Source organism: Antedon bifida, chromosome 4, assembly GCF_963402885.1.
Source record: "Antedon bifida chromosome 4, ecAntBifi1.1, whole genome shotgun sequence".
In the NCBI taxonomy this organism is placed as follows: domain Eukaryota; kingdom Metazoa; phylum Echinodermata; class Crinoidea; order Comatulida; family Antedonidae; genus Antedon; species Antedon bifida.
This window is the reverse complement of record NC_136229.1, coordinates 21,569,379-21,587,582: the sequence shown is the minus strand read 5'-3', so window position 1 is coordinate 21,587,582 and position 18,204 is coordinate 21,569,379. Positions and strand designations below refer to the sequence as shown.

Sequence of the window (18,204 nt, the reverse complement as noted above, 5' to 3'; positions counted from 1 at the left end):
AATATATATATATATATCAATAAACACAGGTTATTTTGTAAATCGTACCAATTATTTTATTGCTTATCAAAATATTGTCTTTTAAATGTCTAAATAAAAATTTACAGTTCAATTTATTTACAATATATCAATTTAATCTGGGCCCTCGATACAGTGCCAAATTAATAAAGAGATATACTTTACTTCCTTCATAAAATTAATATTCAATATTACAGTCCCTACTGTATAAAATTATATGTCTATCTTTCCTAAAATTGCATTGATAAAATATATTAGCTATCTGGTAACATATAAGACACATATCATATAAGGTCTGAATTTATTTGATGTACAGTACTACTGTATTCTTCAATGTGTGAATCTGGAAAGCATGGAAACTCATGTACTCCATACGGAAACCAAACCAATTCTAATAATCATTCATTATTTTGAGAGAGTTGACTGTATTTTTAGTTATTTGCATTGCTAAAGTTTAGATTGTTTTCTTATTTGTTCAGGGCACACAAAGTTATTAATTCTCTGCACTCTACATGTATCAAGATCAACACCAACAAACTCTTTGGCACCCTCAAACTTGTCTAGGAATTTATCAACAGTTAGCCTCATCTTTCCAGGCAAACTGTAGTAGTAATCACTAATTGATTGCAACATCCATATTGGATAGGTCATGCTTCCTCGTGTACTGATGGTTTGTCCAATTTTAAATCTGTGCGTCCCAAGAATTCGAGGGAGCCTCTTTGCATCAGGGTGGTCCTGAAAGAAAAAAGATATTAATATAAAAACATATTTCTGTCCATTTTAAATTTAATTCAACAAAACACACATTAAAAATACTAGAACTCCTTAAGAGACACTTTCCCATTTTTTGAAAGGTTTATCCATACATATGAATCCTTCTACTACCTTCAAATAAATCCTCAGAATGTTGCAATTATCCAGAATTTCTGGCGCTTGGTTTTGAAAGATTGTTTCCAGAATTGGGAAAAGAGTTTGTGGAATTTGGTCATCAGGAAGAAAGTCTTGTTGGTTCCGGTTCAGTTGGTCCAGAATAATTTTGCCATCTCTGATTGAGTGCGTGTACATTAACCTATCCTTCGTAAATTGGTTCATCTTTTCGATCCAAGCACAAACGAGAGGCGCCCTCTGTTTCATAATGTACCCTGTTCAAAAATATATTTTTGTATAACATGAGAAACACCGTACCAGCTACTGGTTAAATAATTGGTAAACAAAACATACATACATAGTTGTTCCATCATGTTTGTAATATACAAACTTATGATGGCTATCTATAGGCTAAAGTTAACTTTGCAGATAACTGAAATCCAACCATCTATCAATCAATCAATATTAATAAGAGTGTTTTTTGGCATTTAGGACACTGAATCATGAAACCTAAAAGTTACCAAAAATCAAAACAAAAAGGGGTATCAATATCAGTGTCAAGATCTGATGTAACAATGTTGTGGTTGGTTTCGAAGAGTGTTTATCATATGATACCAGGAGCAGAGTGACTAAATTAATTAAATTGCAGGGCCATAGCCAGCCAGCATGGATGAGACAGACAAGATGCTCGTCTCGTCTGAAATTTTCAGTTTTCACCACCCACCCCCAATTCCACAGCAAAACTCGTATTTTATATTAATTATATTTAAAGCATGTTTGCCTGTTTTTAACCTCTGGCTACAGCCTTGAATTGTACTTATGTACCTGGGTATGGGTCTCTGTAGAGATGGGCATACAGCATACCATGCATGGCAAAGTCAGCAATGCAAGGTTTAAATCCAAGGAGGAATGGATACACCTCAAAATGCTTGCTTAGGTTGTCCAATAACTCTAAGTATCCTCTCTCAATTTCTGATATTGAATCTTTATTGATACCTGTAAAGCAAAGAATACTGGCAATTAGTACAATTGATTATGATTATCTACGTCTTTTAAAATGTTATGTCTAGTGAAGTGGGCAATTTGCAGAAAATGAATCAGGGGAAAATTCAACCCCAACCCCCTAAATTTCACAAATTGTAATGTAAAAGATCAAGTTAAGTTAAGCACTTCATTGCTCTACTTTTACGCCATGGGTCCCCACATTTCAAAATCCTGGACCCAATGATCATATGATGTTGTTCTCTTACCTAGTACAGGAAGCATACTGGAGAAATATGCCATCGCCATCTTTGCTCTTTCCCTCTGCACGGCTGCCGTCTCTTTCGGGAAAACAGTACTTCCAAACTCCTGATTAATCAAAGGCAGATTTTCTTTGAAAGACCACCTGAAATACAAAGTTTATTTTGTGAGTGTGCTTATTCAAAACAAGTGCAATAGTACTGTGGATGATGACAATTTTTACTTTTAATACCTGTAATGCATAATGGGAAGAACAAGCCACTCGTCCGCGTAAAGTTCAAGTAACATTGACACGATCCGTTGGCATGGTGTTTGCGGGTAGATTGATGGAAGTGGGTGGAGCTTCTCAAGATAGTGAATGATTTCTGTCGAATCTTGTACGTATTTTCCATCTGGTGTTATAATCACAGGAACTACTTTCCATCCCACATTTGGTTTCAGAATTTTTTCATGGATCTGTTTACAAAACAATATATATATAAATACGAATACAATTGTTCATTAAAAATGACATAATTTTAGTAATTTATTTTATATATTATATCAACATTGGTAATAATATATCAATAAAATATCTTTTCTCTGGGCCGAATCGTCCCGGATTCGTTATGGCCCTCTAGCTAGCCTACTAACTAGGTCGATATGGTGGCCGATGTGGCCTAGTAGAGGCCTAGCCTAGCTAGGCCTAGACTAGATAGCCTTTTATTATTTAGTACAGTAGTTAGCCTAGTTAGTAGCCTAGCCGTATGAGCTAGGCCTAGCTGATGTCATACCTCATGTGACGACTGAACAGGGTCGAACTGAATACCTTTATACCGTAAATAAGCTCGAACTTTCCCTGTGTATGGTGACAATTCCGAACCTACAAGTTGTAACGGATCCATTTTCTTTGTAATTTTCAACATGGCGGATTACATGGGCGCAGCCATCTTCATTTATTATAGAGGGCGCTATTTAAACCAACAAGAAAACTACATTGAAAAGTGAAGTTTATTTGACACAAAATATATCAACACATAATATGAAATATTACAGTATGAATGCACATTAATTAGTCATTTTATGAAGATTTGGATGAATACTAGCATACAAAATGGAGCAGTCCAAAAATACATGGTTGGTTTTGAGTAGTACAACTATTAATTAATATAATATGTCTCTGGTTTTGAGAAATTAATGTTTGTTACGTTTAGTGTTGTATAGTTCTTCCAGATTCATAGTATGTTTTTAAATGTACACACTGTATATATATATTTAATCTCAATCTGGTACAGTGCACTTGCATACTATTCATATACTAAACAATCCTTACAAAATGATGACAAACAGATTATTTTGGTTAAAAATGTTGGAGCAAAGTTTTAGTAATATAATGGTTTATTTTATAAATACAAAACAAGCAAACAAATATTTAAAAGTCAACAATTGCTAACATTTCTGTTACAAATAAAGTTAAAAATTGAGCTTCATACAATGAATAATTTAAAAATCGCCAGTCTGGACTTTTGACCTTCCTTTAATCACAAAATGTACCTACCACTGATATCATACTATCCACTGACATAGCTGATATATACAGTATACGAAACAGGCCTGTAGAGACCAAACTGTAGTTTTTTTCTCTTTTTCCCGACTCAACAAATCATTTTTTTGAGTTAGCACTCCAGTCATATTTTAAAAACGTAATCTTCAAATTCTTTCCTTCAATTAATTCAGCAAGTTGTTGTTTCTTCTTACCCTCAGGTAAATGATTTAAAACCCAGGAAGCAATCTGCGTAAGACAAGATTGAAGAAAATCATATATCATAAGGTTCTCACATAATTGATTCAAAACAAATTGAATATACCATAAAATGGTGAATCCAACATCAAGGTAAGTACAGTAAAGCTCTGTTTACACTATCAAACTAGTTTAACAAAAAAGTGCCAAAATATAGTAGTGATATGCCCAAATATGGTAGTGATATGAAATCATCATGTCCATATATGGGCACATCACATTTTTTTGTCACACAAAAGTTTGATAGTGTAGAAAGAGCTTTAGTCTATGAAATATTTAAATTAACTTACTTCTTCATTGTTTTTTCCAAAGTCTTCTCGATACCAGCAAAAGATTCTGCTAAGTTTAAGTTCTTTATGATTAACATCAACTTGGCATCCATCGTCACTCTCTAAGAAAGCATTTGCCGCAAGGGACAGCTGACCATCTACACCCTAATAAGAAAAATCATTAGTAAGTGAATGAAAGTGCTTGGTAAACATTCGGGACCATGATAAAATTATTCTACTGCAGTTTGATAGTGTTTACAGAGCTTAATAATACACACTGTTTATTGAAGTGACTGACTCACAAACATATTCATTCAGTCATAATGGTATATTAGACATTGCAACAAATAAATATAGTAACTTCAGTAGAATCATTTTCACTACTTGATACCTTTTGCCCTGTATAAAAAACAATGGTATTATTATAATGCGACTTACATCTGTTGTATATGTTTTGATTGGTGGACAGCTCTTGGCTCCACAGACCAGCGCAAAATGAATAAGTGGTTCAGGATTCTTGAGAGCGACCTTTAACCTTGGATCATCTTTACCGAATGGTCTAAAGAACATACCAACTCCTTTACGATTTGAGCGTAATACTCCATTCTCAATATCCTGAAGGCTGTAAAGATGGCTGCCAATTATGTAACTAACTGTATTGAAAAACTAAAAAGGAAAAATACACAAAAATACACATTTTAAAACTTTAAGGAAATAAAAATCCAGGAAATCAATCTGAAAAATATATATTTTTAAAAATGATCGGGTTCTCACATTGAATCAAACAAATAAAATACCAACTATTTATGATGATATATATATTTAATATGGAGTCTTCGATTTCAACAAACCTAGAAACCAAAAACTGTGCCAAGGATAGATCGAGAACATTCCTCGATAAATGATGATAATCTTATAAAATGTTTTTTTTTTAAAGAAACTATTGGGCATACCTTGTAGCGTTGCCACAGGCTAACAGGTGGACCTTTGACCACATTGGCATGTATTACTAGAGCATTGTAGATATTGGTAAAGAAAGCTAACTTCTCTTCTCTACTGGCACTTTCTATATCAACTCTTATCAGTTCTGAAGTTGCTTTTACATAGGATTTGAACCCATCACTTGCTTCAATACCTTTGTAGTCTACCGACTAAAAAAACATATCAACTTATAGGTAAGTGTCTGCTTTAGCGGCCTATTCAATTATTTTATTTCATCAAGAACTCTTGCTTCTGGTACAGTATGTAAAATGTAAATGATTTATAACAGCACATTACTTCTGAAATAATTTCTATAAAACATTTTTACACAATTTTCTTTGTAATTTACAGTAAGCACGTTTTGAATTAATAATGAGCTTTTTATTCAACCGTAGAGTTGCCCCAACTTAGTCTCTAGTTATTGATTCTCTAGTGGATGTTTTTTAATTTTTTTGTAATGGCATGGCATGTGTGCCAACCTGTTCTTCTTTTTATCAATATTAAACAAAATCACCATCTAGAATCTACATTATGTGGTTTCTAGTGCCTTGAGCACGTTAGTGGATATATGCGCTATATAAATTATTATTAAGGTATCAAGCAATTTGGAGTTGGCATTTGAGTTTTTATAGCATTTTAAGACAAGCCCTCAAAATTGTTTACATTCTTAAATATATTAAAATATATTTAAGAATGTAAATAATTTTGAGGGCTTGTCTTAAAATTTTGTTATAATAAGGATGATTTCCTGCTTGATAACTTCAGACAGGAAGATGTGGTAACGATTACCAACAGTTTGCAGTTTAATACAGTATATCTACCTTTCCATCTTCACTCAAAAACTCGTTGAAAATATTCAGAATTAATCGACGGAGGATCTCTCCAATTTCACCAGCTATTGAAAAAAGAATACAAGGTATTATTTATCTTTTTACCAATATTTAAGTCTTATTTCTACCAATATTAAGTCGAATTGTCATCTAGAGCCTACACTAGGAAAGCTAGCCTGTACAGTTGCAATACGTGCATAATTGACTTACCAGGGCGAGGAGGGCAATCAGAGGGCAAGCCTGAGTTCAGTGCCATTGATTCATCATTCTCAATTAGTCTGTAAAGATTTTCATCATCTTGGAAGTGCTCAGATTTTCCTTTTATTTTATGTCCAAACTTTTGCTCCAATAACGTTTGACCCATCTCCACTGCTTTGGCACGATCTGAAGAAATGAGAAGTTGCTGGATGAGGGGGAGGGCTAATAAGACCATAGAGACAACCTTTATATAATTTTATTATATAACATAGGGCTGTTCACATGGCAGCATTGTTCTATGACTGAGACTATGAGTTTTGTTGTGGGTTTGGATGGGGTGGTGGAATTGTGGATGGTTCTGGCTACTGCTGGTTTAGTGTACTGAATATCTTAAAAATGATAAATAAATCTTACCTACACCTTTGTTTTTAACCACCCAATCTACAAACTCTTTGCCAACAAAGGTGTGTTTATATGTGTGCAGGCCTTTACGCCGATCAGTGATTAACCCACTAAGCCTCAGTTCATACACAAGCTGAGCATATTCATCACGTTCACATGTCAAATCTATTTCAGCTATAACATAAAAGATGGATTGTTTAAAAAAGGATTATTTTAAGCTATATTAATTCAATTAGTATTAGTTCTTTATTACCAGCTTAACATGCCAAAGTCTCACATACCGTTACCTCTCATGCTCACACTTTAAACCATAAATCATAAGCATTTCTCAAAACTCAGACTATTCATTGGCCTATAATATTTGGTGGTAGGCACTATTTGCAAAAGAAAAGACATTTAATTATTGTATTCTCTCCCAATACCAGACTTTTCTTGAGTACTAAGGGTCCCAAATTTATTTTTACCATTAAAAACACATTCCCAATACTAGACTTTACCGGAAAACTAGACATATTTGGCCAGCCCAAAGGTGTCCGATATTGGGGGGAGTTGACTGTATGTATATACGTGAGAATGAGAAAAAGTCGCCCCAACTGAGACTCGGACCGTCTATATATATATATATATATATATAAACAAATCAGGCAAAGAACATTAATTCTAAACCGCCCTGTGATATACTGAAATTTAATTAATTAATTTATATATATATATATAAATCCAAAGGCAAATTACTGAAAAAATGATCAGTGGCTGGATCTCAATGGAGATACAAAAAATAAAGCGAAAAGCTCAAAACGATAAAGTAAAACAGCCAAAAAAGTTAACAGAGCTTTTGGGCAACACTAGCCCTTCATCATATATAAATCCAAAGGCAAAAATGACAATGCTGTGGGTATCAGTGACTGGATATCTTTACAGGTACAACCAGAATATACTGTATATTGCATGACTTGGTGCATATTGACAGAGTTTGAAGGTTATTAGGGTAAGGCAATGTCAATGCATTACATCCTGCTTATAAACAATTAAAACCTATGAAGAATAATACTTAGGATTATTACTCATTAATTTAGTGCAAGTATTCATTCATTCATTCATTGTATATTCATTCATTCTTTTATTTTAATCCACGAAAATTACAATCAATTTTGCCAAGTACTTAAGAGGTTACCTGATGACGATAACATTGTAGCCTCGTCCGGTGGTTGAGGAGCATCAGCTGGCGGTTCATTGTTTACTACCTCCTGAAGGAGTTCCTGAAATCGTTTCTTATCTGCAATCTTTAACAAATAATGATATTTAATTTGCAGTTGTTACAAAGTGATTGTGTTTGATTCTGTGTGTTTTTGGGGGCTTTCTCTCCTTTATATTATTAGTTTGTTTAGTGTTTTAATCCATTGTTAAATTATTAACGTGTAAAATTCAGTTCTGTGAAGATGAATTTAATGAATATCATATTATGAATGATTAATTCATGGGTGATGGAAATGAATCATTAATAGTCATGGTGATTATAATGATTGAGGATTATGATAATGACAGAACCTTGTCCTTTCATCAATATATAAATATTGGGCATGACAATTATAGGATGATGATGATGGTGATATGATGATAATGATGATGGTGGTGATGATGGTGATATGATGGTGATAATGGTGGGATTAGAAGGCAAGCATGTTAACCAGCTACAGCTCCACTATGATGATGATGATGATAGGTGCAAAATGGAATGATAACTCACAAACTTTTGTAGTTCTTCATTTCCACCAATATAAATAGCATTAAAGAATATTTGCGGAACTGTCGTCTTGCCGGTCCGTTTCATCACATCTTCTCGGACACTCTCTGGGTACATATCCAAGCTGATATCAGTGTACGGAATACCACGCTCAGTGAGACTCGCCTTTGCATTTTTACAATGAGGGCAGCCTACAATTGAGTATACTAGTACTCTACCGTTGTAAACCATAACGACTATGCTATTTCAAAAAAAGAAAAACAGAAATCAATACATTTTGAAAAATAGTTTGATTCATTAAATTAAATCTACCTAATTGACGGCGACTTATTTATTGCCTTTTGAATTAACCATCAATTGACCAACATGAAGCCTTGAAGGATGGTTTGCTATACTTCCTTCTAATGCTGAGACAATTTAGTAGGCTACACTCTACATCTACACTTTTAACAAAATTCTATAACAAACAAGCTAAAACTGCTTCTAATTCATTACATGGTCTACTCTTCAAATAAATGATATCAAAATACTTCACCTATATTAATAGTATAATGTCTTGTTTAGGTTAGATTTAGAATGGAAATGCACTGTAATAATGATCTGTATGTATTAATATCATGTTACTTCATCATCATCATTCAAAATAAAAAGATAATACAGAAATAAAATCAATCAAGCGTGCAGTAGTTCCGGCAACACACAGATGCTCCGCCCACTTTTAAAGGTAAGGCTTTGTTGTCGGAACTACGCTTGAGTGATTTAACGATTAAACCACATTTTTTCTGCAGCAGCAAGTGGTTTCTTGTTTCTTGTCAAAAATTAGATAAATAAACGTATGCAATGTTTTTATTTACAGAAAACAGTATTTAGGCAGTTGCAATTTAATTATTGGTTAGGCTAATAATGCTCAGCAGTCAGTACAGTGCTAGTAGTAGTATTAGTAGGCTACCTGTGTTTTTTGTAATTAAAATGTAAAGTGTAACTGTAACTTACAGTGCAGTGTAGGGTAGGAAGGAGCCTACTCTACTACTACCTAGATAGTGGACTACTGACTGTGCAACTAGCTCTTTCTTAGTAATAGTTATGTAGGTAGGTAGTAGCCTAGAAGTAGAATAGTATTAGTACAGTAGAGGTTTGTAGTGGCTTATTTAGGCCAAGAAGATTAATACTATTGCTAACCGCTAGATTTGGCAAAAAAGGTGGGTGTGTGCGATCACGATACTTTGTTACTTGTATGTACTTATAAAGCGTACAACTAATAAAACTTTTTTTATAGAAAATGTGGAGATTCACCGCCTCCAAAACCATCAAACACTACACCGCCCACTTGCTTAGCAACTACTGTATTGGCTCCTGAATTTGTGAATCCCAAAAACAAAAGTCTCAAAATGTGAAAACAAGTGAAAGATAATAATAATAATTAATTTCAACTCAATAAAAATGCCTTTTTTTCAGAGACAATGGATTGGACTCAGATGTTTGAGGAAGCTGTAACATCAGTCCTAAACAGCGTACCAAAACCTGACATATACTATACCAAAGTACGCAAATTAGATGACTGTGATAGTAGGACTGCCACCTGGAAGTTAGTGATCAACAATGGCCCTGTCAAGCTGTACAAGAACAAAGATGTGTTGGAATGTTTATTGAATGATAGAACAGTTTCTGAACAAACATTCAGGTTTCAATTTTAAAACTATTTCCATTATATTTTTTCAGAAAGCCCTGATAGTTATTGAAGACCCAACTTTTAGTTTTTAAAATTGTTTAAAAAACATCTTAAGGTAATGACTGTAAATCAGTATACACAATTAACTCTTGTTCTCTTGACTTAGTGCATCTTTGAAAGCGAGCACAGAGCAGGCGCGGATTTAGGGGGCGCTAAACAGGCTTTAGTCCCTCCTAAAATTAAAAAATATAAAATAATGACTTTTTATTTTTCTGCAACTTGAGTGACAGATCGTTTTTATCATTTATGAAATACTTAGCCCCACCCTCCTAATCTATAATGCTGGATCCACCCCTGCAGAGTTATCATGGCAGATCTGTATCTGGTTGACACAGCACCCGTGTCGTCTGCTTAATGGCAGCTAAACGTAGTGTGTAGGAGAGAACATCTAATGCATTGCAATAATGAAGCCTTTTAATATTTTCAGCCTTTTTCGTTATCAAAACTCTCAAAAAGCTGAACAAATGTTTAAGCTGGTTACTGAAAAAGTCCCGTTATTATACAAAGCATCCAGTAAATGCACAAATGTAGAAAAGCTGCAAGCAATTTGTGACTGTTTGAGAGAGCATCCTGATTGGTCGGTTGCGCACATTGGCATTCATGTTAGTGCTGCTGGTTGTTTTCAAAAACCTGATATTTTAATGTAAGTCTCTTAAAATTAATTAGCTTTTTTTACGATATCTTGTAAAGCTCTGTCTACACTATGAAACTAGTTTGACAGAAAAAGTGTGATGTGGCGAAATAGGGTAGTGATTATATGATGTCACATCACAAAGTTTGATTGTGTAGACAGAGCTTGCTATGCTATGCATTCATTATGTTTAAATCGAGCACATTTGGGTTAATAATTGAGTTGCATAACCTTGGTTTATTTTTTTCAATTTACTGTATGTTTTAGTGTGTGCAGTGGGAAAAGGTATTTGTGAAGGGGCAGGGTTGTAAATATGACTACATACATTAATCACCAAGTTAATACCAATGTAAACATTAATTCTATCCATAGCCATATCAACAGCCAGGCCTGTGATAAGTGCAAGACGCCATTTCATCTGGCAGTTGAGACAAAGAATATCTGTCTAGTACGTGACCTAATGCTAAACAATGCTCTAACGGATATTGCTGATGATAAGGGTGATAATGTGTACCACTATGCTGCAAGGTTACAGAGTGATAGCGAATCTATAACAACGGTAACTACTTAATCTGTGCTATGTACTCTAGATTATAGAGGTTCTAATAGGGTTGTACTTTCTTAAGCTGGGTACATCCTTATGGAAAGTCCCTGATTAACACATTTTCTCGGCTATACATCATCTTTAATTCTCAAAGATCCCAGTAAAATACAAGGTTGTTCACCATTTACATACAGTAGTGTATGTGATATTTTAAAATGTTATAAAGGCATTTAACACGCATACAGTATATATGTCACATTAATACTAAATTTGTATTTGTAGATGTTACTGAAGCATAGCAAGAAAGGCATTAACCGTGTAAACAATGAAAATGAAACGCCACTGCTCGTTGCCTGCAAGGTGGGGAACTTCTACAGCTCAGATGTACTGCTGACAAACAATGCAACAGTGGATGTGGCAGATGAGCTTGGTTATCCCATCCATCATGTTTTAAAAAAGAATCAGTTGAGGTAATGTATAATGTATAAGAACGTTTTTAATAAAGTTTTATAATATAGTTCAATTAAAGTGAAATCACTATATCAAAATACACTATGCACTCAGAAATTGAGCTATGCTATTTAATATTTCAGCTGGCCATATTGAAAATAAAGATGACTTTAGATTCTAATAAGCTTTGTGATGCCCCAATATATCAATTTTTCTAAAAACCGAGGCATAGTCTGTTGCAATATATATATTTTGACAAATAGAGTGTGATGTACCCATATATATATGGGCACATCACATGTTTTTGTCACATAAAGTTTGATAGTGTAGACAAGGCTTTACATACAAAGCATGTAAGTAAAGTAAATATAAGTCTGATTTACGTTTTCAAAAACCACATGCTTTATGTACAAATCAAATCAAATAACTGCATTTTATTTAGGACTTCTGAAGCTATTTTACAAGCCAATCCAAAGCAGGGATATGTCCGTGATAACAAACATGGAGGGACACCATTACACTGGGCCAAAGAACAGAGCTTTGTAGATGTTATCTTAAAGTATGATTGCGACATTGATGCAGTGAGTAAGAGTGGAGATACTGCTCTGCATATTATGGTGAGAAGACAGCGTTTTCCATGCTTGATGGCTCTGCTGTGTGCAGGTGCTGACCCGTCTATTAAAGCATTGAATGGTGATTCACCATTACACACAGCCGTCAAGGTAAGATACTCATGTATAATACAGTCTCTACTTATTTTCTATCGCATGATATAGCATCAACGATGGAAGCAATAGCAATAACAGGCCTTGTCTTTTGAAAATTACAGGTGTACTACAACATTTGGTGTGTTTTTGGTGTGCTGTGTTTGTATCTTGATCTTGTTAAAGTTCTACTTTTAAGTTAGTGGGCTGTAAATTGCACACCTCATGGGCTGTAAATGGCACACCTCAAGGGCTTTTTTGTGTGTTGACATTTGATTGCATTTGCATGTCTCAAGATACACTGACACTATATATTTGTTTATAACGGCAGTTATGCTTTTTTTTCAGGCTGGTTCAGTTGATATGGTGTATGCATTGGTAGTTTTCGGAGCAGATTTAAATATTGTTAACAATTCAGGAGAAACACCGCGTCATCTAGCTGCTGCTCAGTACTACAATCCATTATTTAAATCAGGTGAATTAATTTGCATACTGCACACTGCAGGTGCTCAGCGATGCCCTAAGCCTATGGACTGTAGCAAAGGATGTGCACACAATGGCTCATATAATGGAAAAGAACCTGACAAACTGGATATCATGGATAATAAATGCCACAACGGTTAGTTTTTTTTTTATTTTTCTCGGAAATTCCTCACATGTTCACAAGCAAAGGCCTTGATCACACTGAATTTAATTTGGCCAGCAATTTTTACCAAGAAAATTCCAACTTTGACTACAATTGTTATTTTTATGCTGTTACAGTACTTTAATGATGTCATGATAAACCAACATAAATTTGTAAAATATGTGTTTTTTTTTGTGAATAGTTTTTGAAGAATATATAGACATGTTTACCCAAGCAATACAAAAGCAAAACAATGTGTCTGTAGATGGTGTCAAATCAGAGCGTAGTAAGGAGACTGTGTTATGTCTAGATGGGGGCGGTATTCGTGGACTGATTCTTGTACAGATATTAATGGCAATAGAGAAGGTAGCTGGTCGTCCAATCAATGAGTTATTTGATTGGATTGTTGGTACAAGTACTGGTGGAATATTGGCTCTTGCTCTGGGAAAAGGTTCGTCACAATATTTTACATTTTGTTAGCTAACCAACTCATCATCCATTGACGTGTGTTGTAGGATTATGAAAATGAACACCCTCTAACAAAAGAAAATAACTTTATGTTAAAAGCATGCAGCTAAGTTGTTACCAAAAAGACCAATTATGAGCTATTAAAATGGCATAGGCTACCAAAATGGCATATGGGTATACCTAGTGACATATTATGGGTGACCAAAATGACATTATGGGTGACCACAATCGCATATTATGGGCAACCACAATTTCATGGGTGTTTAAAAAAAAAAATTGGGTAAGATATGAAGGTGTCACTTACTTTAACATGCTTTGCTATTTAGGATATAGTTTGATAGAATGCCGCAAACTCTACTTCCGTTTAAAGGATGAGGTGTTTCAGGGAACCCGGCCTTACAAAAAGGAAAAATTTGAAACGTTTCTCAAGGATTTCTTTGGAGAGGAAGCCAAAATGGATTCTTTTGAAAAACCAAAGTGAGTAAAAGAAGATCAACCTCATACAACAAGTAATTTAAACATAAATTGTGTTTGTCGTCTACACTATCAAACTAGTTTGACCAAATATGTGCCTAAATATGGTAGTAATATGCCCGAACGTGGTAGTGATTATGACATCATCATGTCCATAATTGGGCACATCATTTTTTTGTGACATAAAATAGTGTAGACAGAGCTTTATACAGTACTTTATACAAAACTAACTAATTTACTGTATCTATTCAAGAGTTCTCGTTTCATGCGTTGTAGCTGACCGAATTCCACCTGTACTTCACTTCTTTCGTAACTACGAGGCACCGTGCACGTCCTCTACTCATGCAGCAGCTCATAGTGAACCCTTTCAACCTCCAGCTCATTATAAAGGCAAGTGCATACCTGGAATAATACAGTAAAGAACCTAGCCTCCAGAGGCTGTATTTACCATTCCCACTTAGGCTAAGGGAAACACTTACTCTTAAAGCTCAGGTACAGGCATGAATTTTAAATATAATATCTGGTTAATTGTACATAAATCAAATATTTGTAACAGAAATCAAGACGAAAAAACATGAATTTCCCTTAATATGGTCAAATACAAAATTTGGCAATATTCTGCCATAAAAACCAGGAATACTTTTTTCAGTAGTTAGGTAGTTAACCTAATGTAATAACATGTCTGGTGACTCCCTAGAAGGTGAAAAAAGATGGTGGATATACGGTGGATAATTTTTGCTATAACATGAAAATAAAAATCTGAAGTTGAATAAAAATACCGGAAATGTAAAATTCAAGTTATATTACCTATATTTAGTCATCTGATAAAATTTTTTACCACACCGTTTAGTTTTCATAGCTTTTTAAAATGCCGCTCTATTTACAAAATGTGTGTACAAAAGAATAGAGATTTTACTGTGTAATTTGAACTATCCCCCCACTGATAAGAAAGTGCTTTTTTTCAACAAGCTCGTGTAACACAAATAAAATCCCAAAAATTATGAAACATAGGGGAAACTATAGATCGATAATTATTGGAATGTATGATCAATAGAAATTTTTTGCCCGCACCTGGCCTTTAAAATTAACAAAATCTCCTATCTAAGAGAATACAATTTAAGGGAAATATTTATTGAGTTAAGTGAAATTTATTTAAGGGATATATCTCACTTAAGTGTGATTGGTGAAACCGGCCACAGACTCTCATCTCAAATTACATTTTCAAGTAGAAAGTTTTATTAAAATAATTTATTTAATTATTCATCATTGATAGAACTTTTTATTGTAATAGGGAGTGAAATACTGATTTGATATGAGTCGTTAATATTGTTTTTAGATCAATTGTTATGGCAGGCTGCCAGGGCAAGTGGGGCAGCACCAACATATTTTAATGCAATGGGCCGCTATCTTGATGGTGGCTTGATAGCTAATAACCCAACACTGGATGCTATGACTGAAATTCAGGAACATTACATTGAAAAGAAAATGAAGGTAAAAGTAAACCTATTTCATTTGAAACTTTGTGTTATTCTTTATTTTTAACAATATCAATTTGTAGTGTTTGACATGTAGGCCTACAGTATGCTCTGGTAGCAGGATTCGATGCTTAGAAGCCAGGCAGACCATAGACCTTAGGCTTTCAATGTTTACAGGCAATAATTAGGCCCACTCATATTGCAGTTATTTTGTGCGATGCATAATCAATTGTGTAACTTTTTATTTATACAGAATTTGCCAACCAAGTCTACTGGACTGGTGTTGTCTATTGGTACTGGTGTAGTCCCTCGCAAGACTGTTAAGAAGATAGATATTATGAGACCAGATAGTCCTCTAAATTTAATCAATGCTGCAATGGGTGCTGCATCTTTGGGACAGATGTCTGTAGAACTGGTATGTACTACATCAAAATCCTCAGTAACTAAAGCTCTGTCTATACTATCAAACTTTATGTGGTGTGCCCATATATCATCGGTGACACCACGAAGTGACACTGATGTTGCTACAGACACAACGCGCGTGAAATGGATTTTGCGTTTTCACAAAGTGACACAAATGTTTAACCCTAACACATTAGTTCATTAATTAACAAGATTACAATAAATTACACCATTTAATAACTGAATTATCTAGCTCTACAGGCACGTGAATGAAACATATACTGTAAATGAAAATGTCTTTGAGCTAAAATTATGTGTTTTGTGTTTTTTGCGAAAGGCATGGTTATATCCAACTACTATGCCAACTAGTTTGATAGTATAGACAGAGCTTTATATTAAATGTGTGAGTTGTGATCGTACAATATTCTCCCTCACTACAGTATTAATCATCAATCTTTGGTTCGATCATCATAATAAAATTATTCGCAGTTTAAACACATGTTCTGATTTATTTAATTACAGCTTACCGACTCTGTCAACCGTTCTGTAGACCGGTCTCAAGCCTGGTGTGGCTCGTTACAGATTCCATACTTTCGGTTCAGCCCACCGATTTCTGTTGACATGCCTTTGGACGAGTCAGATGATATTAAGCTTCTGAAGATTCTTTGGGAAACAGAGTGTTACATTAAAAAAAATGAAAACAAGATCAGAAAGATGGTTTCGATATTAAAAGCAACCTAATCAATAGATATAAACAAGATTTAAAGGTAGAAGTAACCTAATCAATAGATATAAACAAGATTTAAAGGTAGAAGCAACCTAATCAATAGATATAAACAAGATTTAAAGGTAGAAGCAACCTAATCAATAGATATAAACAAGATTTAAAGGTAGAAGTAACCTAATCAATAGATATAAACAAGATTTAAAGGTAGAAGCAACCTAATCAATAGATATAAACAAGATTTAAAGGTAGAAGTAACCTAATCAATAGATATAAACAAGATTTAAAGCTAGAAGTAACCTAATCAATAGATATAAACAAGATTTAAAGGTAGAAGCAACCTAATCAATAGATAAACAAGATTTAAAGGTAGAAGTAACCTAATCAATAGATATAAACAAGATTTAAAGCTAGAAGTAACCTAATCAATAGATATAAACAAGATTTAAAGGTAGAAGCAACCTAATCAATAGATAAACAAGATTTAAAGGTAGAAGTAACCTAATCAATAGATATAAACAAGATTTAAAGGTAGAAGTAACCTAATCAATAAATAAACAAGATTTAAAGGTAGAAGTAACCTAATCAATAAATATAAACAAGATTTAAAGGTAGAAGCAACCTAATCAATAGATATAAACAAGATTTAAAGGTAGAAGCAACCTAATCAATAAATAAACAAGATTTAAAGGTAGAAGTAACCTAATCAATAAATAAACAAGATTTAAAGGTAGAAGTAACCTAATCAATAAATAAACAAGATTTAAAGGTAGAAGTAACCTAATCAATAAATAAACAAGATTTAAAGGTAGAAGTAACCTAATCAATAAATATAAACAAGATTTAAAGGTAGAAGCAACCTAATCAATAGATATAAACAAGATTTAAAGGTAGAAGTAACCTAATCAATAGATATAAACAAGATTTAAAGGTAGAAGTAACCTAATCAATAGATATAAACAAGATTTAAAGGTAGAAGCAACCTAATCAATAGATATAAACAAGATTTAAAGGTAGAAGTAACCTAATCAATAGATATAAACAAGATTTAAAGGTAGAAGTAACCTAATCAATAGATATAAACAAGATTTAAAGGTAGAAGTAACCTAATCAATAGATATAAACAAGATTTAAAGGTAGAAGCAACCTAATCAATAGATATAAACAAGATTTAAAGGTAGAAGCAACCTAATCAATAGATATAAACAAGATTTAAAGGTAGAAGCAACCTAATCAATAGATATAAACAAGATTTAAAGGTAGAAGTAACCTAATCAATAGATATAAACAAGATTTAAAGGTAGAAGTAACCTAATCAATAGATATAAACAAGATTTAAAGGTAGAAGCAACCTAATCAATAGATATAAACAAGATTTAAAGGTAGAAGCAACCTAATCAATAGATATAAACAAGATTTAAAGGTAGAAGTAACCTATAACAATAAATAAAAACAAGTTTTAAAGATATAGTAGAAGCTAATATTAACAGGAACCAATAAAAATATATAAAAACAAGATTTTAAAGATATAGTAGAAGCTAATATTAACAGGAACCAATAAAAATATATAAAAACAAGATTTTAAAGATATAGTAGAAGCTAATATTAACAATAAACTAAAATAATATACATAAAAACCAGATACAA

At 33.5% G+C, this 18,204-nt stretch overlaps 3 protein-coding genes across 3 annotated transcripts; 1 reads left to right on the top strand and 2 right to left on the bottom strand.

Annotated features, from left to right (window-relative positions):
* Positions 1–48: 48 nt before the first annotated feature.
* Positions 49–3,024, bottom strand: LOC144839401 (uncharacterized). The gene is made up of 6 exons (XM_078694731.1): positions 2,901–3,024; positions 2,360–2,583; positions 2,136–2,272; positions 1,711–1,881; positions 904–1,160; positions 49–753 (listed from the first exon to the last, which is right to left on the bottom strand). Exons 1-6 carry the CDS (start codon positions 3,009–3,011, stop codon positions 466–468), a joined length of 1,188 nt encoding a protein of 395 aa, XP_078550857.1. The 5' UTR covers positions 3,012–3,024; the 3' UTR covers positions 49–465.
* Positions 3,025–3,099: 75 nt separating this feature from the next.
* Positions 3,100–8,982, bottom strand: LOC144839682 (uncharacterized). The gene is made up of 10 exons (XM_078695136.1): positions 8,867–8,982; positions 8,335–8,572; positions 7,762–7,870; positions 6,600–6,761; positions 6,198–6,371; positions 5,979–6,052; positions 5,130–5,327; positions 4,615–4,842; positions 4,198–4,341; positions 3,100–3,898 (listed from the first exon to the last, which is right to left on the bottom strand). The coding sequence occupies exons 2-10, from the start codon at positions 8,560–8,562 to the stop codon at positions 3,770–3,772; spliced, it is 1,446 nt and encodes a 481-aa protein (XP_078551262.1). The 5' UTR covers positions 8,563–8,572; positions 8,867–8,982; the 3' UTR covers positions 3,100–3,769.
* A 127-nt stretch (positions 8,983–9,109) lies between these two features.
* On the top strand, positions 9,110–16,694 carry LOC144839711 (85/88 kDa calcium-independent phospholipase A2-like). The gene is made up of 13 exons (XM_078695177.1): positions 9,110–9,164; positions 9,789–10,012; positions 10,488–10,703; positions 11,064–11,250; positions 11,518–11,705; positions 12,128–12,407; positions 12,738–13,008; positions 13,217–13,465; positions 13,809–13,959; positions 14,210–14,346; positions 15,293–15,447; positions 15,685–15,846; positions 16,356–16,694. The coding sequence occupies exons 2-13, from the start codon at positions 9,792–9,794 to the stop codon at positions 16,572–16,574; spliced, it is 2,436 nt and encodes an 811-aa protein (XP_078551303.1). The 5' UTR covers positions 9,110–9,164; positions 9,789–9,791; the 3' UTR covers positions 16,575–16,694.
* Positions 16,695–18,204: the final 1,510 nt, after the last annotated feature.

Bases quoted from the DNA above. Each gene is read 5' to 3' on its own strand.
- LOC144839401 (XM_078694731.1), bottom strand. From the start codon at position 3,011: ATGGATCCGTTACAACTTGTAGGTTCGGAATTGTCACCATACACAGGG. The intron at 2,584-2,900 runs GTATGACATCAG...TTTTGTAAACAG, and splicing joins CTGTTCAGTCGTCACATGAG to ATCCATGAAAAAATTCTGAA. The intron at 754-903 runs GTAGTAGAAGGA...TTTTTCTTTCAG, and splicing joins TTCTGAGGATTTATTTGAAG to GACCACCCTGATGCAAAGAG.
- LOC144839682 (XM_078695136.1), bottom strand. From the start codon at position 8,562: ATGGTTTACAACGGTAGAGTACTAGTATACTCAATTGTAGGCTGCCCT. The intron at 6,372-6,599 runs GTAAGATTTATT...TCATTTCTTCAG, and splicing joins GGTTAAAAACAAAGGTGTAG to ATCGTGCCAAAGCAGTGGAG. The intron at 6,053-6,197 runs GTAAGTCAATTA...TTTTTTCAATAG, and splicing joins TGATTGCCCTCCTCGCCCTG to CTGGTGAAATTGGAGAGATC.
- LOC144839711 (XM_078695177.1), top strand. From the start codon at position 9,792: ATGGATTGGACTCAGATGTTTGAGGAAGCTGTAACATCAGTCCTAAAC. The intron at 10,013-10,487 runs GTTTCAATTTTA...TAATATTTTCAG, and splicing joins GTTTCTGAACAAACATTCAG to CCTTTTTCGTTATCAAAACT. The intron at 11,706-12,127 runs GTAATGTATAAT...CATTTTATTTAG, and splicing joins TTAAAAAAGAATCAGTTGAG to GACTTCTGAAGCTATTTTAC.